This window comes from Seriola dumerili, unplaced genomic scaffold (genome assembly GCF_002260705.1).
Source record: "Seriola dumerili isolate Sdu_G_001 unplaced genomic scaffold, Sdu_1.0 BDQW01000025.1, whole genome shotgun sequence".
In the NCBI taxonomy this organism is placed as follows: domain Eukaryota; kingdom Metazoa; phylum Chordata; class Actinopteri; order Carangiformes; family Carangidae; genus Seriola; species Seriola dumerili.
The window spans coordinates 12,826,034-12,850,242 of NW_019174280.1; the positions used below are offsets into that span (position 1 = coordinate 12,826,034).

Here is a 24,209-nt window from a genome sequence, read left to right on the forward strand (position 1 = left end):
ACTGCATAACTGTAGTTGAGGGACACCTCCAGGGACAAAAGTAGGGGTTTGCTTGAAGGACAGATGCAGAATTTGGTAGCTGACACTGAGAGGGCTGTAAGACAATGTCGCCTTGGCGAGTAACTTTCTCTCTCTCACTCTCTCTCTGTCTCTCTCCCTCCGTGTATCTAAGCAGCGTAATTTGAGTAAATGACAGGGGAACATCTGCTGTGCATAAGAGAGAGGCCAACACTTTAACATGCAGATGTCTCTCTCCATCTGCATTAATTCAATAATTACCGCAATGGAGGGAGGGGAAAAAATCTTTTTTTATAGCTTAAGACAATGTTATCTGTGCCAGTTGGTATGGGGTGGGCGAAAGGGAGGGGAGTGAATGAGTGTGTGTGTGTGCGTGTGTGTGTATGTGCTGCTGGAGGTTTGTGAGAGGAGGGGTAGATTATTACACCATTTAGCCAGAGCAAGCTGTCACATTGCAGAGAATCTCACTAATTCCATTGTGCCCTTGGTGAGTCACTGGCAGACTCCAAGTGACCGATGATGCCTCAACGCCACCACTTGGCCACCGAACAAGCAACCTGCTTCCCTAAGGGTGCAACGGTGTGTGTCTTATAGTGCATGTGTGTGTGTTAGATATGACTAACCTCTGTATTTTAATATAGGAGTATGTGAGTGCATGTAAGTGTATGCTTGGAAATGCAACCACCTTTCAACATGCTGTTGCCATGCGTGTGCATGTGTGTCTGTGCATGAGAGAGATTATGGTATAGTGCAGCCCATCGGCCAAGGTCTCTGAATACCAAATTCAGGGGAATTTGAAGCACAGCATTAACGACAAAGACCGAGGGTCAAGGCTTTGGATATATTTCTAGGACTACTGAATCAGTCCTTGTGACATTTAAAATGTCAGGCAATCATATTTTGGCTGGGCACAATCAATTACAGTGAAAATATCGTGCCACAGAGAGCATGGACATGTAATGGTTTCAATTCAAATTGAGCTAATTACTTTATTGAAAGGTGGGCTCAAATAACTAATTTTCATCAAAAGCATTTATAAAGCAATCAGACAAATTTGATTATAATGTCTTTGTTCGATAAATGGAAGAGATGAACTGTGCAAAAAAAGGATTGCCAGATAATAATAATGTGCACAACGAAGACACAGACACTGCGTCACATACCTGGAGACTGTAGTGTGAACACAACAGTCGCCTATGTACAATAGATTAACATGTGTTCCACCAAACAGCATACCAACGCACCAACAACCAGCCAAGCACATGACCTCTCAAATAAAAAGGTCACACTGTCCACGAGTGGCTAACATACACACTCACATTGACACACAATTAAAGGATGTATCACTGTACATATACGATTACACACATAAATAAACATACAACATGACATAATATCCATGAGCATGTACACACTTGCTCGTACAACCACACAGACATGCACCCACATCCATGCAGTTACACACACACACACACACACACACACACACACACACACACACACACACACACACACACACACATATCTAACTCTTACATGCCTGCTAAACATAGGGACAAAGGAAAATATTTGTATACTTGGCAGGCCAACTTCCTTTGATTGCAGCAGTGCCACTGTAGGAAACAATGCACAGGCACTAATAATACACCAAGGCGAAAGAGAATTCCTCTTAGAGGAAAGCTCAAAGGAGCCATCGGCCAGGCTATTTACAGACTTACTGACTGATTGGATGACTGACTGCACTATACTTACTGTAGTCTCTGCATCTTGTCTTACTCGACTCTTTTTTTCTGCAAGGACTCCGACATGCTGACACATGCAGTACATTGCGCGTTAGAGGGCCAGTAGCACATATTATTGCATAATAGCTTCTTTTATTATATATTTTGCTGACTATTGTGGTTATGACAGTTTCACTGTACAGATATCAAATAGAAGCAAATGCCTAGGAAATGTAACAGATCTCTTATGTTCTTCCACTGCTGTATCATGTCCACATTGTGACATTTGACCGGTGGTAAATAGCCACCCGGCTGCACTTATGATCGCCTCTCCTTTCTAAAAGTGCCCAGTTAAAGAGCATCAAATCCCCACTCACTAAACCCACACAAGCCCAACCTTCATTAGCATAGCTAACAAACTCCCTGAAAGAGCAACAGTGGAGGAAGAGAACAATGGCAGTCTATTAAAGGGGGAGATGAGGGGGTGAGAGGAGGAGAGGAGGAGAGGAGGGGGGAAGCTATTGTTCTGGTCTTATTTAGCCTTTGGTGTCACCCTGCAACTGTTGTCACTTCTAAGTTTAGCCGGATGGCTGAAGAGGACAGTGAAAAGAAGAAGGAGGAGGGAAGGCAGACGGAGGAGGAGGAGGAGGAGGAGGAGGAGAAGGGGAGAAGGACGAGAGGAAGATGGAGAACAGAGGGAGGGTGAACAGGGAGAGATGGCGTGAGGAAGAGGGGATGGTGAAGGGTGGAGGACAAAATGACTACAGGAGAAAGATGGAAAGAATGCAGAGGGAGATATAAAATACAGAAGGGAATTGATGAGATAAGATTTATGGAGCAAAGTTGGTTTAGTGTTGTGACGTCTTTGTTTTTTAACCCACAGATGTTCACAAAATGCAAACAACTGAAGTCTTAAGCACAATTCAGTTTTTAGTTGTTTAGAATGCAAGACAATAATTTTCCCAGTCTTCAGATAGCTTTTTGTGCTAGTCCAAAAACTAAAGATGTTCAGTTTACTACAACGTAGAAGTGGCAAATCTTCACATTGGAGAAGCTGGAAGCATCAAATGTTTGGCATTTTCACTTAAAATTGGGCATAAACAATAAAACAATTACCAAAACCATTGCCGTTATTTTTCTGTTGATTGTCGACTATTTGATTAATCAACTAATCGTATGAGCTGTAAACAACTGTTTCCAAGACTGAGTCATGATTCATCTCTGTGAGTGGCAATTCAAGTCAGTCTTTCAGTTAGAAACTTGAGTCAAGTCCTACGTCATGTTCAGGCTTAACAACAGCATTTCACTGTGGACTGATTCTTATCACAGGCCATTAATGAGAAAACATATAAACTGCAAATGAGACATGACACAAGTACAAAAGTAATGGAATCAAACTTTTAAAGCTGTATTTTTCAACTCGCCAATAAACAGGAGCAGTGATGCAGCTTTTGACCAAGCAAACCTCCCTCATAACCTGTTTCACAACTTATATCATCTGTCAAAGAAAGAACTTTGCGTTGCCATGGCACTTTAAGGGTTTAATCAAACAAGAGCTGTCTATACAAAGTTAACAAGCAGCCAACACAGTACTAACACCCAGAAACACTGAGCTGTCTGGATGTGTTTTCAAAGACCTATAGAGCTGGATCTGTTACCTTGGATCTATTATGTTTAGTTCAAGGTCTGAGAAGCTGCTGAATTCAAAGATGACAGCTTATTGGATGTATCTCATTGCCCGCTGCTCTAACAACAATTAAACCTCTCAGCCACAGGTGTGTCTGCTGGCAGCCACACCCTGTGATACACAGTGTATAAACAGCATCATTAAAAGTCAATAAAAATAAATGTAAGTCACATGTGAAGTGTCTCCTGTGACTCTATTCTCGAGCTCTATTGTAGCAGAGAGATACAAACAGAGAATTCTTGGTGTGTGTTTGTGTACTGAGGAAACAGAAACAGCAGTGTCAGTGTTTTAAAAAAAATGAGAGCAAACTAGACTACAAACACAGGGCGAAAGGAGCCAAAAGAAGCAATGAGGCAAGACCTAAGGAGAAAGAAAGAGGGAGACAGATTAGCCCAGCTGTCTGCTCATAAAGCGGCTGGAGGGTGAGGCGCTAAGCCACCCAGTGAAAGCAGAGCTTAGGTGGGTGACACAGGGCAGTGGACCCCACTCAGCCCACAGTGGCCTACAGCGTAGGGCCTGAGCCAAAGCAAAGACACATGGATAAACAGTGGGAGATGAGGCTCCGCGCCTGCAAAGCCCACAGGGCTAAGACGGCCGAACAGGCGAGCAGGCAGGCAGGCGTCACATTCCCCCCCAGCCAGGAGTGGAGACAGGGGGGTTAAGGCTTAAGGCTTGGCTCCCTAACTGGCTGACAAGGGACAAGGCAGGATGGTAGACATTGTCTCAGTCAAGTCGGTGAGTTCATCAGAGAGAATGTGGATTTACTGTATATTGCCTGGGCTCGGCTCAGGGGAATATAGGGACAATTACATATGGTCTTGGCATGCACCCCCCTCCCCCTAAAGCACAGTCCAGAATTATCAATTACTCTGTCTCCACCCTCTTCACTAAATGCAAACACACACAGCACCGTCCATCTCTCAAGCCGTGCCCTGCAGATGACCCCTAGTTAGCAAAGCAGCCCGGGAACGGCCTGTGATGACAAGGTCATGAGTATGAGGTGAGGAGGCCGCAGTCTACCACTACTGCAAGACTGAAAGTAGCAAAGGTCTTTAACTGCGCTGGATTTCACAAACAACCCCTGTCCACGACCTCGTGGCAAAGAGGCATTAGCAGCTGCCGTTTTACGAGGTCCCCAATGTGACAACGTTCTGAATCCATCAACACAATGGCTACAAGTTATACATACAGTGTCTTCTGAAGGTGTAAAAACAGACACAGCGCTTATACTTCTGATCTTGAAGAGGCGCAAGGGGAAGAGCGTTCTGACAATAAATTATGGGACAGTAAAAGTGTAGATTTGTGGTAAGCCTTTTGCTTTGGTCATACGACCCGAGCCACTGAACATAGCATATCTTTCCTTTATTGATTAAAATACACACAGAATAAAACTGGAAGTGCAAAACCATTACATGTTTCCACTGACTGGCGCACATTAACAATTGACCAGTACACCTTCATTGATCTGTGCAAAGCTTAAAAGCACCACCCTCTATTGTTTATGACTTAATGGCTTAATCTGTACAGTGTGGTGCCCCCTGTTGAAGTACTATGGTCCCATGTCTGCTAGCCATGTCTACTTCTGTTTTCTGTGACATTTACTGGATTGAAGACCATTCTCTTCACTTTTTAGAGCATTTAATACAAGGGGCTGAAGATTAATTTATCTATTTTAATTCACTGGTGGCCCATCCCACCATGCTCTGGAAAGGAGACAGGAAAACACCACATTAACTTTTCACACGTGAAATTTAATTTGCAAATGCTCTGGTATTTTTCGCAAACTGCCATGAGGTGTGAAGAAGAGGAAGAGTCAGTGTTTCATAAAGCTAACATTAATATCTCAAGACCTTGTAAGACTTCTATAATTATTTTTCATAGCTCTACTGTGAAGAAAACTGGCAACCTTTCTAGACAAAAGCACACGCAAGGTGTGATTAATTGTTTGGTCAATTAAATGTCAGAAAATAGTTGAAAACGTCCATCATAATTCCCAAAAATTGCTTGTTTTGTTCAACCAACAAATGTGAGTATGCAAATATGACCAAAGAAAAGCAGCAAATTTTAGCAACTGAGTAGCTGGAGCCAACAAGAGTTTGGAATTTGAGCTTGAAAAACATAATTACATAAACAATTTATTGATTATGAAAATAGTTGCTGTCGATCAACTAGTTAATTTATCATCTGATGTTATTGACATTGATGCGAAAAAGGGAACAGGAATAAATATGTTTCAGTCGACATTTGCACTGACAGACTTCAGTCCACTTGACTGGAATTTTCTAGACTCTCAGGAGGCAATCTGAGCACCAAGAGAAAATTCACACACTCCACGCAGAAAACATAAGCTTAAACAAAGGGCCTTCCTCTGTGGGTCCAAAGTGCTGTTGCAGACCGGTCTGGGAAAACCTGGAACCACAGAATATTTAGCTTTTTCACTTGACACAATTAAATCTATTATCAATAAAGTTAATTTTCTGCAGATCGACTAAGAGCTGTCAAACTTTGCAAGAATATGAGCAAATACGTCCAAACTCGGTGTTGAAAGAGTTCTAGATTAAATCTACAACAACTTGTGTTAAAAACAACTTATTGTGAACTGATACAAACGTCATATTGAGATTTATCAAATTCCTGTGTGCACACAAAAAAAAAAAAGAACTCAACTTCTATCTCAGACCAAACAGGTCAGGCCTACTGTATCTATTTAATGCCACTGTCCTGTCTCTTTTCTGTCCTGTCTCTTATTCTGTTGATTTCCCCTAACAGGGTTTCCTTGAGAACTAAATCTACTTAGGATTTATTGTTTCTTATTATTTCTCGTCATTGGAAATTATAATCCTTTCACCTAATCCCCCTCTCCCTCCCTCTCTTTCAGATCATATTCATCAAGATCATCCCCTCTGACAAAGCAAGAAATCAGCACAGTGGGGAGGTCTAAAGAGATCGCGTACCGGAACAGGGGGGTTTCTTCCAAATCAAATCAGGTTCCTCTGATGTAATCAAGACGAGACGCCAAAGACGACGACATAATCTCCCAGGGACATGCCACCCTTGCTTGCACGTTATTAAAAAACGAGGAGGAACAAATCTTTAGATTGAAAGACTGGAAAAATGGAATTATAATAAATCAGGGCAAACTAGGGCAAGGTTGGATAAAGCCTTCAGATACAGATGAGGGACAAATCTTCACAGTGGTTTGTGTTTGTATGTGTTTATGTGTGTGTGTGTTAGAGAGAGAGAGAGAGAGAGAGAGAGAGAGAGAGAGAGAGAGAGAGAGAGAGAGAGAGAGAGAGAGAGAGAGAGAGAGAGAGAGTGTAGGTGCATGAACATGCAATGTGTTTGTATGGTTGCTTATGAAATATTTCAATTTACTCAAGATCAAGTCCCTGACCCGAGCTCTGCCTCTCTACCTCTGTGTAAAACATCAGGAGTGCTGGTCGTCCCACTAGAACTCACTCAGTTGTCGGATAATCTGTCTGTATCTCAGGTGACTGGTGAACTGTGGTGCAGCTGAGCTTCTTAATCATTTGAGGGTGTACTTACAGATAACACCCACATGATGGCACAATGTGACAAAAGTGGACACCAGTCAGGAACTTGAAGGCTCTTTCTAATAATCTGTCCCAGGTCTGATCTCCATGATGGATGAACTATTGTATAGTGCATACTGCAATCAATGCCAGCGTTGCTACAGTTGTATACCACAGTTAGTTACATCTACAAACGCATTTGCCACAACATACAAAGATGAACTGTACATGAAAGTAGATATGAGCTTCAAAGAAGCACTCTTCACCACCAGATGGCCTCATTGAACTGCAGTAAAAAGTCCCAACACTATATTGACAAACTGTACACTATTCATGTTTGTTTGCATTTGTTTTTACATAATGTAGATCAGAGAAAAACATCTGATGTCTAAGTATAAAAAAAACCTCCATGTCTTCTCTCCTCCTCATTTCTTGCAAACTTTCTGCTGTCCACTCTAAAGTTGTAAAATGCTTGAAATATACCTAAAACTGAGTTTATTGAAGCCTACTTAATGCACTGTCATGCCTTATAACATCCACAACAACAAGGCATTTAATGTACAACCAAACCTTAAAACTTCAAGCACAATTACTAATAATCATTCTATATATTTTGCATTAAAAGGTTGTACCATCTAAACAACACTGTGGTACTGTCTGTGACCACAGTGGATGGATAGTGTCACAACACCTCCATTGCAGCTCATTGTCTGTTTAAAGTGAAGTGTGTGTGTGATGATATGGAGCACACACACCCCAGAGCTCAGGCTGAGGCACAGACAGAGTGAGGACATGAACATCATCTCATTTCGTGAACCTGAAAGCCGATTCCCCATTAACAACTGTCAGAGAGAATAGCATGCATTCACAATAGAAGAGTGGCAGCACAAACACACTATTTGTATTTACTGCAAGTACTCATGTATTTTGTGCTAAGTATAATTTAATGCAGTACTTTTATTTTTAGAGTTTTATTTAGAGTATTGTTATATTGTGGTACTTTTAATTCAGAGAGGTGATGACTTTTCCATTAAGTTATTATGGTAAAGGGTATAAAGGTTGAATTGGATTCCACCTTCATTTGGAGCAACACTACACCTGGACAATGGCCTTCATTCCACGCCCCAGCTGGCCAGCCAGCCCACAGCTCATCTGCCAAAGTTACCAAACAGCAATTTTTTTTATTAGTATGATTGAAGAGAGAGAAGACAAAGACACATTTCAAAGATGGGAGTGAAGAGCATAGGAAATGCAGATATAGTAATGGTAAACAGGTAAAGAGATTACCGACTATGACCTATGAGCGGTGCTCTACCAACTATGGAGCAGTAAAAGGACAGCAGAGAATTTACAGTGTTGGTGTTTTTTCTCAAATTTGAGTCTTCTGAGCAAAAAATGCATCAGAGCTAGAAAAACTGTAGAACAGCTGGCTCAGATATCATTCAGCTATACAGGATAAAGTCATTCCTCACACCCTGACACCAATGAACAGGCCTATGCACAGCATACATTTATTCTTATGTTGTTTATATTATCCAAGACATTGTTAGCAATAATTGGAAAATGTATTTGTTGTTGACCCCTCCTATGGTTATAGTATGTTTCTGTAGCACATGTGCACATACTTTATTTTGTTCGTTTGTTTCAAACTGCCACAAACTAACAAAAAATGTATTATTCCAGTTTAGCTAATGGGAACTTAGAGGCAAGAGATCGTAAGATCTTTTTTTTTAAGTATGTTTTTAGTAGAGTGGTTCATGATCACGACCTGCTCTGGTATAGTCTGGATATAAGATGTGAAGAAAGCAATGAAATCTCCCTTTTTTGCATTTTCACAAATAGAAAGTTTAAAAAATTGGAAAGTGGGTTTCAGACAGCGTTAAGACTTTACCTAAAATGTCTAACACACTTTAACAACAGTAATAGATGCAAAAAAATGGATGCGATCGGTCGCTAAGCAGTGTTAAATTAACTTGCCCCTTAGCGCCGAATCGGATGCTGCGAGTCCGAAGCTAACTTCAGCGCCGTCAGAGAAAGAAAAGGTATTACTCACAGTATCTGACGAAGAAGCCCGTCCTTTCAATGAAGTGGTGAATATCCATGTCCCACAGTCCCACTGCACTTGTTGCTGCGGTTGTTTGTCAACAGAGCTCCTCATCTTCTCTCTCCGACGATGCTAACTAGCTGCTAGCAAACGAAAAATATATCATTAGCAAAACTAGAGAACAAGCGAAAACGAACAAAAACAAGCACTTCCGTTTTTTTTCCATTTTAATAATTAACTTTCTGTTCTTTTTAATATGACCTGCGGATGACTCCACAATTCACAGTTCACTTACGAGTTTTTTGTTTGTTTATTTGTTTGTTTTTCATCAACTTAACTTTGCAACACTTTCCAGCGGACGATAGAGACTTACCGCTAGGGGCGCTGTTGTACTCATTTGAAGAAAGTCGATGAAAACTTGGGGAAACGAAGAAATGAGATGATGTAACAATATTAAATATTTTAATCTAAATTAGAGTGATATCTTATATGATGGATTCATGACTTTCCTTGGCTGTTGAGAAAACAAACGCCAATGCATGTTAGATTATTGGGGGGGTCTAGTATGACACCACACCCCCCCCACCCCTTGGAGGCCCCACCTAACCCACAGGACAGCCACAAATGTAATATAACTGATGTGAAATTACTCTACAGGGTTCCTAAATCATCTATGTATATAGTTTTTGTGTTTTTTTATAAAACTTTAATCTCAGAAATCTCACAAAAAAGTGAGAATTCTAAATAATTTTTTTTCCACATGTGGCCCTAATCCTCTTCCGTATATTATGTGCCTTTGGGTGCTACTATGAACTATTATTGGGGACGGTAACGCCCCAACACTTGGAGCTGGGGTGCCACATCCCACTTTCTCTCCCTCTGACTGAAGAGTCATTCAGAAGGAAGGCAACCCGGAGGAGGCACAATGACGGGCAGCATCGAGGGACTTGAGAGGTTTGACAGTCCCGGAAAAGGTCGAGGTCTCCGCGTTACCAGACCGTTTAAAGTTGGAGAGCTCCTGTTCTCCAGCCCGGCGTACTCTTACGTGCTTTCAGTGAAAGAGAGGGGCTGCTACTGCGAGTTCTGCTTCACCAGGTAATGACTGGTTATTTTTATCCCTGCATGCTTTGATAACTCATTTCATTACCCTCCTGCACTTGAGGACGTTTGCCTGTATCAGATGTAACGTCCTGATGACGGCTGACATCCTGCGGCAGCATATCCTGCAACACCTCATTACAGACACTACTTTCTGTTCATAAGTGATGGAGTCTTAATAAGTTCTGATCACCAAAGATTTACCAAAGAAGATATTAAAATGTCACTCCATAAAATCTATTTCAGTTGTGTGGCTCGTCTCTCCTATATATCTTCTTTCACAGATCTACATACCCTCTCTGTGAGTATAGGAATGGTGAGCATCAGATTTTGTGAACTGAATGGCACCATGATTACATAATACAGTCACTTTCAACTCTAGCTGTTGTTGGGATGAATGAAGGGGCTATAAATTACAGACACATACATTCCATCATATTCTATCAGTTAATGGAGTGATCAATTAGTAAGGTAATCATAAATACAAATGCATATATATTCTCCTGACATCATCTTAAATTACGTTTTAATGACAACATTCAGCTGTGTTCCTTATTTCTATCACTACCCCATTGGTTTATTGTTTATTCTGTACATGTTTGTTTTCATATGTGCATATTTTAAGGCACTTTTGCTATCTGCATTTTGTTGTACTAGATCCTACTCTGTGAAATGACAGTAAAGTTAAATCTAATCTAATGTCAAACAATATTCTTTGTGCTGCATCCTCATCTGGTTGTACTGTGTACACACACCTTTCTCTTTTCTCCATACTGAGAGTGCTACGATGTAAAAGTTACAGTACTTACTCTTGCAGCAGCAGTTTTGTGATGCTTTGTTATGATTTGCTATTCTTAGCAACGTGGAATTAGTTGTGCTTGGTGTGAAATCAGTGTTTTTATTTGGCAAGGATCTGTGAGGTTCATTGTGGATGATTTACACTGAAGCAACAGTCATTTGTCATCGTTGATTCCTTTAATGATATTGAAGCGCTTACAGAGCTGTGCTGCTTGTGTGGAAGGAGTGTTGCTTTAATGATGTTTCCTTTAAACTAATGTCAAATGTTGCAGAAGTCTAATTATGTGCACAGTTTGGATTCTGTCACTGAAATTTTTTACTGCCCCTTATTGTAGCCTACTGTAACCCTACCTCTGACCTTAGTCTTACCCCAATCCTGACTCTAATTGTGACCTTGTCTATAACTAGAGTCTATAACTGTAACCTTAATCTTCCATAAATACAGTAGACCCTGACTGTGTCAACATCAGAGACCTGTACAAATTTCCAATAAAATGTGAATTAAGGAGACTGATCTCAGGAGATTCATTCAGTTAGGTGTGAGTTTGAAAATACCACCCCTGGAGACCTTTTCTCTGCATAGTACAGTCAAAGACTCTTTGATTACTTTTAGAAGATCAAGATCTTAAATTACTGATAACTAATTTTAGAAAAATTGAAGTTACATCTAGACTTCACATCACGTTGTGTTTTCCCACCACTTACCCCGACCACGCTCTGCTCGTTTGAACTTGGCGTAAGTGTCTCAAAATTATATCAGCGGACTTTTGGACTGCTTTACTGTTTCAATGAGGTAGAGAGACAGCTGGTCCGTCATAAGGTCAGCTCTATTAATACCACAGAATGTTTTAAAGCCCTTCATTGCTATCGGTTATGACAGGCCTCCAGCAACTGCTGCTTCTTGTCTCAGAGCAGGATGTTTTAATGTTCATACACGCACTTAAACAATGAAACACTAAAGCAACCAGATACTCACCTATACCCAGATGCATGTATACAGTTACATTCACAATATTGAAGGCTAATATATTCTGAGCGATATTTGGTGTGCAGGTTGTCTGATGTTTGACTTGTTTCTTTGTGTGTCTGGGAAAGTAAATCGTTCAAGGATGGGTGAGGATCTTTGAGTGACTTCTTTATGATGTGCCACTTGCCATCCATAAGATAATAGACCCTTGTTTTTCATTTATAGGAAAGAGGGATTGGCAAGATGTGGGAAGTGCAAGAAAGCCTTCTACTGCAATGTGAAATGCCAGGTAGGAAACACTTTGAGAGAGTGGCTCCTGTGATGTAATGATTCATGTGTGGATGCTCAAATGACAATATATCATTACTGTATATATGTTGAAGCTCAGTGTTCAAAACTGCCACATTGTATTCCCCTTAGAACAGCCACTATTGCTCCTCAAGCAATATGGCTCTGTGGTTGGTTGGTTTATTTGGTCCAGAGAGAAATTTCCCAACAATAATTTAATAGGTTGACATGAAATTTGGTCAAGGCACTCATGTTCTCCAGAGGTTGAATTCTAATGGCTTTGGTGATCACCTGACTTTGTATCTAACGGGTCAGCTATCATATCAGTGACAATTCTTAATTGTATAAAACCAAAGCCACAGCAGAGAGGATGAACCCTTGTGTTTTTAGGCAACAGCATGTCCCTTTCCTCTGGTAATAACCTCAGGCCAAACCTTACATTTTTGACCCCACGTGTTCTCAAGATATAATAATGATAGCAACGGTAATCCATCCATCATGGAGTTCTTCATCTGTCCAACATAATGCTCTGAGCATTACAGGTCTTTAAGCCTTTAGTCTAGTCTTATACTGTGGTGTCATTTTAATTAAGTTTGGGTCAATTGATATTGAGAAATTATTTTGTCTGTGGGATTGTGGGTGGTGCAGGCAAACACTTTTACCTTACAAGTTCAGCTCAATTGAAGACTCCAAATTGCCCATTTGCAGGTTTATGTTTTGGTAGTTCTTTATGTGTATGACAGATGGTAAATGGTAAATGGACTGCACTTATATAGCACTTTTCTAGTCTTATTTACCGCTCAAAGCGCTGGACAATACTTGTCACATTCACCCATTCACTCACACATTCATACATTACACCCATTTACTGATGGATCACCCACCAGCCCAACATGGCTACATGTTTATGATGTATATGTCCATATGACATGTGTGATAAGGAGCTACTGTATATAAATGAATTTGCCTTGATTCGATTATAATGAACTAAATCGGGGGGGGGCGGGGGGGGCAGACAGTAAATGAATGGGTCAGTTTGCATGTTGGGGGGGTAAAGGGGTGAGGGTAGCAATAGATTAACACAGTGTGGAGTCACATTCCACCATGCTGCTTAATGCTACAGCTGGTGGTGTAGCTCAGGGGCCATATGTGCCAACTGTTAGGCCTTTGGCTGTGGTGAGACTTAATAGCTGGCTCTGCTGAAGATACTCACATTTCAAACGGTTTTAAACTACAGCGTTGATCTTTTTTTTTTTTTTTTAATCCCATTATAATATTTATATGTGTTTGTGTGTAGAAAGGGGACTGGTCCATGCACAAGCTGGAGTGCTCGGCAATAAGTGCATTCGGAGAGAACTGGTGCCCCTCAGAGATAACCCGCCTGGTGGCCCGGATCCTCGCCAAGAAGGTTGAAGAGTTAATAAAACGCACAACGAGAGTATGAGAGTTGTCTGGCACATACTGTACTGTAGTTCACTGCTATCATTTCTACGGGTTTCCACAGAAAATGCAGAAAGAAAGATGTGTGTCTGAGAAGCTCTTGCTAATAGAAGAAATACAATCCCGTGAGTATTTCCTTAATTAACACAGACAAAAGCACGCATGTTCACTTTTGTGATTCTACTTTGATTACTCCTTATAAAACAACCTGGAAGGTATTTGTATAAAATTTGTATAAAGTGAGGACTGGGGTTCATAGACATTGAGTTTCTGCACTTCAGTCCTAAGTGCCCCCAGATGTCCCTCTTCAAAAAGCACAGCCCATTCAGATTAGAGTGACAGAGACACCCATGGCCACATCTATATATATCCTATGGATGTGGGTCGAATGGCCATTAGACAACAAGTGTAACAGCTTGAAAGGGAAGCAGGAGTACTTTAGACTGACACACAGTGCTGACTGCATGTGTGTCTGTATGTCAAATGGTGTTGGATCAAGGAAATCTTTTTTTTAACTCATAATTGAGGCTCAGTTCAAAATCATAAAAATCTATATTAACATAATTATTCCTGATGTTAAAAATATTACAGGTATAAATATATACCTGCTATACAGTATGTAGAATATGTGGCAGAAAAAAATAGTCTGAGCATTATCGCTGGTTCAGCTACATCAGTTTTGATGTTAAATTCATGGGGTACTCTTTTAATATTAGAACCCAGAAAAAAAGCCTACCTACACATATTAACAGTGCTGCAGCAAAAACAGAATATATGTTTTTCTTTTTTGGCTACCTATGCTATTGGCCGTCATGGCTCCAGTCCTCACATTTCTTTTAGTAATAGAATATCAGAAATATGCAGTGCACAGATTTCTGTTCAGATAATTTGTTGATCCTATCTAAATCCTCTTATGAATTGAAACCCAAGTTAGAAAAAAAATAAATCATAAAAAAATAAAATAAAAATGCAAATAGAACCTAATTGCAATAATCACGGTGTCTTGCAACTAGTAATGAGGAGACACAGTTTTGCCAATGTGCCCATGTTTGTGTGTGACTTTAATCTTGTGTGTCTCTGTGTCTTGAAGGAAAAGTGAAACACTGAGAGAGAGACACACACACACACACACACACACACACACACACACACACACACACACACGTATGGTAGATGTGGATGACGTGGTGTCATAGGTGTCAAGAATGGAGAGCTGTTTATCGCTGTCTGTTTACAGTTACTGTCTGCCTGCCATTTGGAATGGATGTGGCTCATATTGTTAATGGAGCTTGAAATCCAGATAGAAAACATGTTCACTCTGTAATAACAATTCAATGTAATTTGGAAATGGTAATTCTTTCAGATTTAAAACAAAAAAACTGTATGAGATTTACCTTAAGTAAGCCTCAACAAGCAGCACAACATTACAAGTCAGTAGACTGGTCACCTGTTTAATTTGGGTTTAATTTGGACAGACTGGATACATCCGCATTTGGTTGGAAGCTTCTGCTCTGTTGCTTTCTCACTTCTTAAATGTAGCCGGGCAAAAGTGGTGTTCGCATAGTTTTATTTTAAAGGAAATCCTAGTTCAAAATAAATGCTGCTATAGAGCACGCATGTGAACCTGGGTAAATAAAAGTTGAATAATATTCAATAATTATATCAAACTAATACAATCAAATGAAAATGTACGTCCCTCTTCCTTTGACAGACGTGGAAGACGTAGATAATGAGAAAAGAGAGATGAACGAGGGAGACATTGCCGGACTGCATCGCTTTTACTCCAAACACTTGGAGTTTCCTGACCACAAAGACCTGCTCACACTGTTCTCCCAGGTACCACACACACACACACACACACACACACACACACACACACACACACACACACACACACAATTCACTGTAAAACAAGATGATTATATGTGCAAGCATTGTTTCATTCTCTGCTCTGTGTCCTTTACTCAACAGGTTGCCTGTAATGGTTTCACTATAGAGGATGATGAATTATCCCACATAGGTACTGCAGTGTACCCAGAGTAAGAAGGAAAACTCTCATGCATACATACAACCACATTTTCATTCAGTACTGTTTCAACACCGCATGTAAATGTACAGTATATCACACAGTATGTTCTCCTCTGTCATGGTTTTCTATTTTTTTTTTTTTTAGTTGACCTCAGATTAATTTCACGGTTTTGTGAGATTCAGTAGATAAGTATCTGTATCAGTATTGGTGAGCTTTATATTTGATCTGTTATTCACCTTTGCTGATTTAGTTAGTTCAAATGTTGCAGATGCTCTCAATAGCCATAATGCAACGTACATTTTTTGGATTTAATTGTCCTGTTTTTGACCATGTATCTGCCATATGCACACTATGTCGAAATCTGTTTGTAGAAGTTAACTTGCAGTATTTGTGTATAATTTAAAACTCAGTATTTAAGCCAGTAACAGATATTCAAAGAGGCCCGACAAGACAACTTTTCCTCTCCAGTTGGTGTTTTGGTGGCTCTCTGCTGTGGCGATGTTTTAAAATTGGCTGAGTGAGAGTGAATTTGCTCTCTCAGCACCTCGTTGAGCTATTTCCAGCCTGCCACCCAGGTAATGACAAGGCTGCTCATGTAATTCAGGGACACTCAAGACCTCTCTGTAGGCACAGTTGTAGCATAGTGCTAATACCACTTAAAAATAAAGTGGTTATGTCACTGTTATGTCATTGCTGTGAGTAATAATAAGTCTCACTGCTCCTACTTCATCCATTGTTTAAAAAAAAAAAAAAAAAAAAAAAAAAAGGGAAAGTAGAGAGTGTTATTTTTATTCTAATCTCATTATTTCTCTTGGTATCTGTCTGTCTCTCCTCACAGTGTGGCACTGATAAACCACAGCTGTCTTCCCAGCGTCATAGTCACGTATAACGGGATGTCAGCCGAGGTTCGGGCTGTGCAGAACATGAAGCCGGGAGATGAAGTGAGGAAAGGGGACAGCTGCCTTTACAGGGGGTTGAGTCCTGTTCTGTTTTAGTTTTTTTCACAAGTGTGTGTGTGTGTGTGTGTGTGTGTGTGTGTGTGTGTGTGGAGGAGGCCGCCATGCTTCTTACAAGAGGGCAGAGCGTGTGAAACATTTGCTAATTATGTTACTGTCTATTAGCTTGATTTGGTGACTCAGACCATAGCAAGAAGATCCTCTGAACTACTTCTAAAGAGCAGTCTTTTTTTTATGATAAATGACACAGAGTACTTGTTATGCCCTTTTCACTTCTAATAATATAAAGGAATCTATCAATTTTAAATTATCAATCAAATGATTAAAATTTACTTTGAAAGAAAAATGATTGTAAACCATAAAAAGTTTGTTGAAGAGGGTGGTGGTTATTTTTAGACCTGACCTTTTAACCTGCAGTTTAGGAGCTGTCTGCCAGAGAATTGAGACATTCAAACAGGAGGAAGTATGTCAGGAATGGAGAGTGAGAATTGTCTAGGATTCTCATGTGCTGTGTTTCCATGTGTTATTTCCATGTCTAGGTGCTCATCAGCTACATAGACCTCCTTTATCCAACAGATGACCGCAACAACAGGCTGAGAGAGTCCTATTACTTCACCTGTGACTGCAAGGAATGTAAAAGCAGGTCCAAAGTAAGAAAAATTGCTGAGTTAAAAAGAAATAAAGATAACATGATATATAATATATAATATTCTGGTATACAAATGCATGCATGCTGTGTATCCAACAAGTTGGGTTGGGTTGACTACCAAGCTGAGGCTCTGTCTTTACTTGCAGGACAAGGCAAAGTTGAAAGTACGTAAGCAGAGCGACCCCTTTGAGCCGGAGGTCATCAGCAATATGGTGCGCTACGCCCGGAAAACCATCAGAGAGTTCAGAGCCTTCAAACACACAAAAAATATCCTTTAATGTCATTAAATAACACTGTCTCTTGTGTTGTACAATTTGTCTGCACATTTTAATGTTTTATCGAGAACAGCTGCAGGAAATATCAAGTAAAGAATTTTGCGCAAACTGTTGAGTGTTAAAGCTTATGAGCCTGACACCTCAACAGTTAAACTTCTCTCTCTCCTGCTTACACTGAAGAGCGTCAAACTAATCGACTGATGTGGTGAATAATTTGCATGATGTCACAAGTTATTAGTGCACATTTTCTAATTATTTGCAGTCAAGTTGTGATTTACTCACTGACTTACTCATCGTAGATTTTATTCTTCATCAAAGTAGTTTCCCAGACTTTAAAACATCGGATTGTTTGATCAGAGGCCCTTTGACATTTCAGTTCAACCTCAACCTTGCGTTTGATGCAGCCTTGACTCTGTGGCACCCCCTAGTGAGTTACTGGAGATGTGTGAGCAGAGCCTGGAGGAGATGGGAGCCGTCTTTCATGACTCTAATGTCTACATGCTCCACATGATGTACCAGGCCATGGGAGTTTGTCTTTACATGCAAGATATAGACGGAGCGATCAGATACGGCGAGAAGATCCTCAAACCCTACAAGTACTAAGAAAAAGTTTGGGTTGTCTTGTGAAATCTGTGCCATAAGATTCTTTGCAAATCTGTTTTTTATATCTAAACTTTTGAGATATTTTTTTTTGTGTTTGAGTAAATGTAACTAAGTATGATCTCTGTCCAATGCAGCCAGCTGTATCCTCCCTACTCCTTGAATGTGTCCTCCATGTACCTGAAGTTGGGCAGATTGTACATGGGGATGGAGAGGTACTCCATGGGCATTAGCGCTCTCAAGAAGGTAAAGTGACGTTCTGACATTTTATATCAGACTCTCATACCTCAGCTGCGAATGACTCTCAAAGAAATAAACAATAGCAAATACTGGACTGGCAAAATCATGAGCAATAATCATTCGGCCTGGGTATCATTTGAAATTCTATTGTAATACTAGTACCAGTACAGCACCTGAGTTTTGGTACCGATAACCCAAACCTTTTACCATACCTTACTCAGAGGAATATAAAGACATTTTTTCAACTCAAGTCATGTTTTAATTTAAATAATCACGAGCAGCCATTCAAGTACTTTAACTAAATAAAATTCCGTCTGAAATTTAAATAGGAAACTGTCTAGTCAAGGAATCAGGAATAGTTTTAGATACTCAACGCTACAGACACATTTCAGCTGGTACCAAAAAAAAAAGGTAGTGCAGTTCAATGCCCTTCAAACTTAGAAATAAAGTACATACTTCCATGCCGTAAAATGTTGTGAAATTATTTTTGTGTGCCCACAGGCAATGGCCATAATGGAGGTGGTTCACGGGAAAGATCACTACTACTTGACAGAGTTGCGCAAAGAGATGACACGAAAATGAAGAGAAAGGAAGGAAATGATGAAATGTGGCTGATCCCTATGGACTGCATACACTCCTTTGATTAGGAGCTCTACAGAACTGTAGGCACTTTCTACCCTTTTTGGTATTAGAGACAATTTATGTTTTTATGGAAAGTTTTATTTATGGATTTTGAGAGGTTGAATTTTTAACTTTAGTTGTGTGAAGAATACTTTTGTACCTCCTTGTTAAAAGTTCTTATGCCAAGGTGAATAGCTGACTGTGAAATGTGCTTTTTACTCTCATGTTGACCGTAAGGCATCTGAGAAGTTCTTTTCCAAACTGTTAATGATTTCGTATTTGTTTTGGCTTGTTGACTGACACGTCAGCTGGACCCGGTCATCCATCAGTCGAGATGTTTACGTTTATGTGCAGAGGGTCAGTGCAACAAAATCCCTGTCAGCCAGTCAGGACAGCTGCCTCACCACAAGGGGCCTATTAAAGCTGCAGAATGTGCCCAAGCCACAATGGAGGGCAGGGATAGAGGACTGTGTTTGCATTAACACCTTCTGTGACTGCTCTGTTATAATTAATGTCTCCAGCGCTGTGTGAGAAACCCCTCTCCAACACACACAGTATTAGTGGCTAAAAGAAAATGATTCAAAAATTCCAAAATAAATGAATTTGTGGCCACACTCTTAAAGAAAATAAGGCTTTATTGCATAATAAGCAAGTACGACAGCTTCATACATGTCTGGGGAGAGAAAAACAAAAGACTTGATGCACTGAAAACGCATATACAAAACATATGTACACATACTTTGAAACGTATTTGGGAGTTTTGCCAAAAAAAAAGGAAAATTAAAGGGAAAAATTAAATATTAACAAACAGTGGAATGCCGTGTGAGAAAATACTGTCACAAAAAGAACTGAAGTGCAACAAAACACTTACATGTCAAGAGAGCATAAAGCTTATACTTATCTGAGAATATATACATTGAAATATAAAAATGCATGCATAGTTTATTATGTTGCGGTATTTTTAGGGTACCAAGTCCAAAAAAAAAAAAAAAACTATATAAAACATTTGTAGAAATCTTTTTTCTCACATGCCCATTATGTACAAAGTTATTTTGGACACGGCGGGCTTTGCATTACAATTCAGAGAAAAAAAAAAAAAGTATATTTAATGTAACATGTAAAAGAAAATTCTTCAGAAGGTGATTTTATACACAGGATTCAGATTCTTGGCAACACAGTAATCTACTGGGTTTGGATCAGATTAGTAGAAACAGCTGCCTTTTTCTTTTTTGGCAAAGACAGTCACTAAACTGTTGTCCTTCAACAATAAACCAAGACATCAGCATTCTCCTACTGCCAAATCTTTACCTGAGAGTTAGGTAAATGATTTGAAATGTTAAAGTTGTGCTCACATCAAAACATAAACTGTAAAATACTGATTTAAAGATTTAATCTTTGGAGGTAAAAAAAAAAGGAATTTAGTTTATCAAACCCCATCCAGAACAAGGATCAGCCAGGCAGCTTCTTGTTTCATGTTTCAATAAGGCATCATGATACAGTACATGCTGTATCTTAGGGCACAGTTCTCTATTGACTGCATATACGAACAGTGAAATTATACGTGTACATTACCTCCAATTCATCGGACAGCGTTTTGAAATGCATTTAGTTAAAAAAAAATAATAATAATGTAACAAGACGCATTTGATCGTAAGGAGCTGCGACTCGTGGAAACTAATGATTGTTGAAATGTACTTTGTGTGTGCTTGTATGTGTTTTACATGTGAAAGTGGGATCTTAATTGAAATGTTTAAAAGGAGGAACGTTCAGAAGGAACTCTTGTGGCATTCACAAGGAAGGCTTTCTGGAAAATATTATCAAAATTAAGACAAGTTCAAAAAGATCAACATGCTTGTCAATGCTCTGTTCTATGGCAAATGTGACCACAATCTTGAAAGAAATAAATTAAAACATTTGTTACAAGTTGAAGTAAATATCTGCTGTGTTAATCAATATTCTGTTAAAAATATAGGAACATTTTAGAACAGTGATTTAAAGAGTATTTTTGTTTGGCAAACTCTTTGAGAGTATAGAGTTTAGTAATAATACTGCTGCCACCTACTGTTCATGCAGCATAATGCCATTTCTAATAATGGCTAAATAATGAATGAGAAAAGTAGCAGACAGGCAATCTATCCAAACTGTAACTGTAAGACTTGATTTCTCAAGATATTTCCTAAGAAATCTCAGGACAGCACACAGGGCACTGAGACAGACATACACATTCACGCCTGCAGGAAAGATAAGCTGCTTATTCACCTGACCTGCGTGGTAAAAACGCACAAACATGCCTGCTCCACACGGAAAGGTCAGGTCCAAGATTAAATCCCAGGGGATAAAAGAATGAAATGTGAACACACTGACTAGGAGAAATGGTCATCAGATTCAGTACAGGCCAACACGAATCCTTTCCTCCCACGAGGTGAGTTTGTACGCAACTCGACACATTTCCATAACCATAAACTGCCACGTAGCAAACTCAACATCAAAGCGGAGCTGCATCTAACTGCATCTGCTATCAGTTTATATCTGCCGTATCAGTCCTCATGCTTGCATTAAGTACCATTGTCATCTTCTGCTGCCATTCTGCCACGTCAAGTAAAGCCTGCGCTCAGATGAGGCGGGAATTCTTGAGGAACTGGATGAGGACCTGGTAGACAAACTTGTACTGGGAGATGGTCTGCACCATCAGCATCCTCTGCTGCCTCAGCTCTGACAACATGGTGGGAACCTCCATTGGCTGAAGAGAAGGGAAGAAGAGAGAGAGAAACCATAAGCAGGGATGGAAAAATGAGAAAGACAAAGAGAGGTGAAGTGAGAAACAATCGTTTAAGGGTGTATCGTGTAAAATGTAGGCTACATATATGCTGGCTACAACAAAAGGATTCACTAAGAGCAATCAAAAATGGACCAACTGTGTTTAAATTCATATGATACTTGTGATACATGTATCCTGTCAAAAAACAAACACATTTGCAACCCTGGCTGTCTCCACCCACCTCATTGTGCTCCAGGCAGCTGATCATGAGCTCAGTGAGGATGACCACGCCGGTTCGGCCCACACCAGCGCTACAGTGCACCACCACAGGAGGATTGAGGCTCTTTGAGGTGTCCAGCATGGAGTTAGTGTGTCTCCTTACAGACTGGATCTCCTCTAGGTAGGCTGCAGGAAAGAAGGAAGACAAATGTGACTGCCAGGCTGAAGAGAGACTTCACTGGATGTGGTTAACGTTTGTTAACACTTGAAATATGAAGACTTATACCGCTTATTGGTTTTCTATTTTAAAAAAAAAGGAAAAAAACATTAACTGGTAACCTTGAGCTTCTCATGTAACTCTGCCATAAAGTGAATAAGCCTGTTTCACAAAATCTGAACGATTCCTTAAATTCAACAGTAAATAATGAAGGTACAGCGGCTGTTTCATCGCTTCTTGTTATGTCTTGAAATTGAAGATAATAATGACACACTCACAGAGGAATCCCATGACATATTCAGGACAGCCCTGCTCAGGCCAGTCAGTGTACTGCAGGTGCCAGACCGTCCTCTCCTGGCCAGACAGCAGGTGTTTGACCTTTAACCCCGTGGTGGCATAGCAGCCCGAGTCGGTGCGGAACTTGGTGGTCACCTTGAACTTGCCGTGAGTGGCCGAGTTGTGTTTGGAGCCCAGTTTAGGCCAGTAGCGGTGACTCTTGGACCGGCCACCCTCCTGGATGAAGAGAGAGGGTGAAGAGTGGAGGATGAGGATTGATCGGTGATTGGAGGGGAAGGGGACGGCGTTTGCACATACACACGAACACAAAGACACAGAGACACACACATTCTCACTGTCATCGTATTTCTCACACGGACAAACACCAGCTGTCGGCCGCTGAAAAATATCCACATCTGCGTATGCCATGTGTGTGCATCTGTGTGTGTACCTCCTCTGCAGTAACCATAGCGATGACGTTGACCCCCTGCTCCCAGACCATCTGCCAGAAGTCGGCACAGGTGTTGGCTAGAGGGCCCTGGGTGGCGATGTAGTGCCACTCCTCCCCTCTGATCATCACCTGGGAAAACACACACACAAACACACACATATACATAAACAATCAATTAGTGCACATGCAGATTATAGTGACTGCAGTGCAAACAAGAATTGGCCAGTAAACAAAGTCACTCACTAAAAAGCTAAATCTAAGACAAATACAAATTAAAAATCACATTTTAGCCCAAAAAAATGAATGAATTTTAAAATATATCTCATTTATAGCTTATTTAAGGCACTGGCAATAATCTCATCCACCACTGGAGGGCAGTATAAACACCTCTGATTTTTGACCACAGTGGCACCAGTTCTCTCTCATTTAAAAAACTATCAACTCCTCTACTCTTAACTTTCCTTTGCTTTCCCTCATTAATAACCATAAGGCCACACACGGCACTGAAACACTTCCCGTCTTCAATACACTCCAACCACAGAGACTTCATAGAGCCATTACATAATGAGCATGCCTCGGCTGATTCCTCAGGCCGCCTCGTGACTGTAAACACAGTATTAGGAGATGGCTGGGGAATAAACAAGGCCTTTTGTTCTGCGGCAGCTACCTTAAATGACGGAGGAAGTAAGAGGGTTACACCGTGATAGGCAGCGATTCAGTGAGGTGATCGCACTCTCGCACCGGATCGCAATTAGGCATACACGCGAAACGCAAACTCATGCACACACACCATTTGCAACTAAGCATGAATAGAGGGGCTAGTGAGAGCAGCTCAGGTTGACTTAAGAGGGTTTGGAGTTTGGACCACATTCTTTGGGAATTCCACAAGCTCTGTGAGCTTAAAGGCCCAAACAGCCTTCAATAGCTGCCTTTCATCCTTTCCTCCGAGCCATTCCCTGCTTAGAAATGACCACAACAATGACTAGCAGAGAGCTGAATGTATCAAGTTTATATCCTTTGATTTGATTTATGTTGTGTGTGATGCTAGGTATGATTTGAGACTGCAACTGTGATTGAGAGCCATACACATAAACTTGAATCTTATGAAGCAATTTGTGACTTTTCTCCCAAGTCTATATCATTATTCTCCTCTATATACACTCACATTGAATTTTAAACTCAGGTTGCCAATGTTCATGTAGTGTACATTATATTTTGGAGATCAACGGTTTTCGTAGGACAGTGTGCGGTATGCAAAACGACCTCCCGCACCTCATGAGTAAACACAGAAAAAGCTTCAACTCAGTTCCATTAATTAAAAGTC

The 24,209-nt window shown here is 40.4% G+C and overlaps 2 protein-coding genes across 3 annotated transcripts in view; one reads left to right on the forward strand and one right to left on the reverse strand.

Annotated features, from left to right (window-relative positions):
- Window positions 1–9,915: 9,915 nt before the first annotated feature.
- On the forward strand, window positions 9,916–19,957 carry LOC111237223 (N-lysine methyltransferase SMYD2-like). 2 transcript variants are annotated; one of them, XR_002665755.1, is made up of 13 exons: window positions 9,916–10,098; window positions 12,092–12,155; window positions 13,452–13,562; window positions 13,659–13,719; window positions 15,306–15,430; window positions 15,566–15,633; window positions 16,462–16,564; window positions 17,119–17,229; window positions 17,375–17,495; window positions 17,925–18,099; window positions 18,241–18,349; window positions 18,845–19,005; window positions 19,273–19,957. XR_002665755.1 is itself a non-coding variant. In XM_022766240.1 (12 exons), exons 1-12 carry the CDS (start codon window positions 9,929–9,931, stop codon window positions 18,923–18,925), a joined length of 1,299 nt encoding a protein of 432 aa, XP_022621961.1. In that variant the 5' UTR covers window positions 9,916–9,928; the 3' UTR covers window positions 18,926–19,957. The 2 variants fall into 2 exon arrangements, 1 of the variants encoding a protein (XP_022621961.1); XM_022766240.1 differs by having other exon boundaries at window positions 18,845–19,957.
- ptpn14 (protein tyrosine phosphatase, non-receptor type 14) overlaps window positions 19,582–24,209 on the reverse strand; it is a 39,542-nt gene continuing 34,914 nt past the window's right edge. The window contains exons 17-20 of the mRNA XM_022766226.1: window positions 22,886–23,014; window positions 22,437–22,671; window positions 21,964–22,127; window positions 19,582–21,704 (exon numbers count right to left, since the gene is read on the reverse strand). Of these exons, the coding sequence (XP_022621947.1) occupies window positions 21,576–21,704; window positions 21,964–22,127; window positions 22,437–22,671; window positions 22,886–23,014 (657 nt within the window). The 3' untranslated portion in view covers window positions 19,582–21,575. The remainder of the gene's footprint in view (window positions 21,705–21,963; window positions 22,128–22,436; window positions 22,672–22,885; window positions 23,015–24,209) is intronic.

Bases quoted from the DNA above. Each gene is read 5' to 3' on its own strand.
- LOC111237223 (XM_022766240.1), top strand. From the start codon at position 9,929: ATGACGGGCAGCATCGAGGGACTTGAGAGGTTTGACAGTCCCGGAAAA. The intron at 13,563-13,658 runs GTTGAAGAGTTA...GGGTTTCCACAG, and splicing joins CCCGGATCCTCGCCAAGAAG to AAAATGCAGAAAGAAAGATG. The intron at 16,565-17,118 runs GTGAGGAAAGGG...TTCCATGTCTAG, and splicing joins ACATGAAGCCGGGAGATGAA to GTGCTCATCAGCTACATAGA.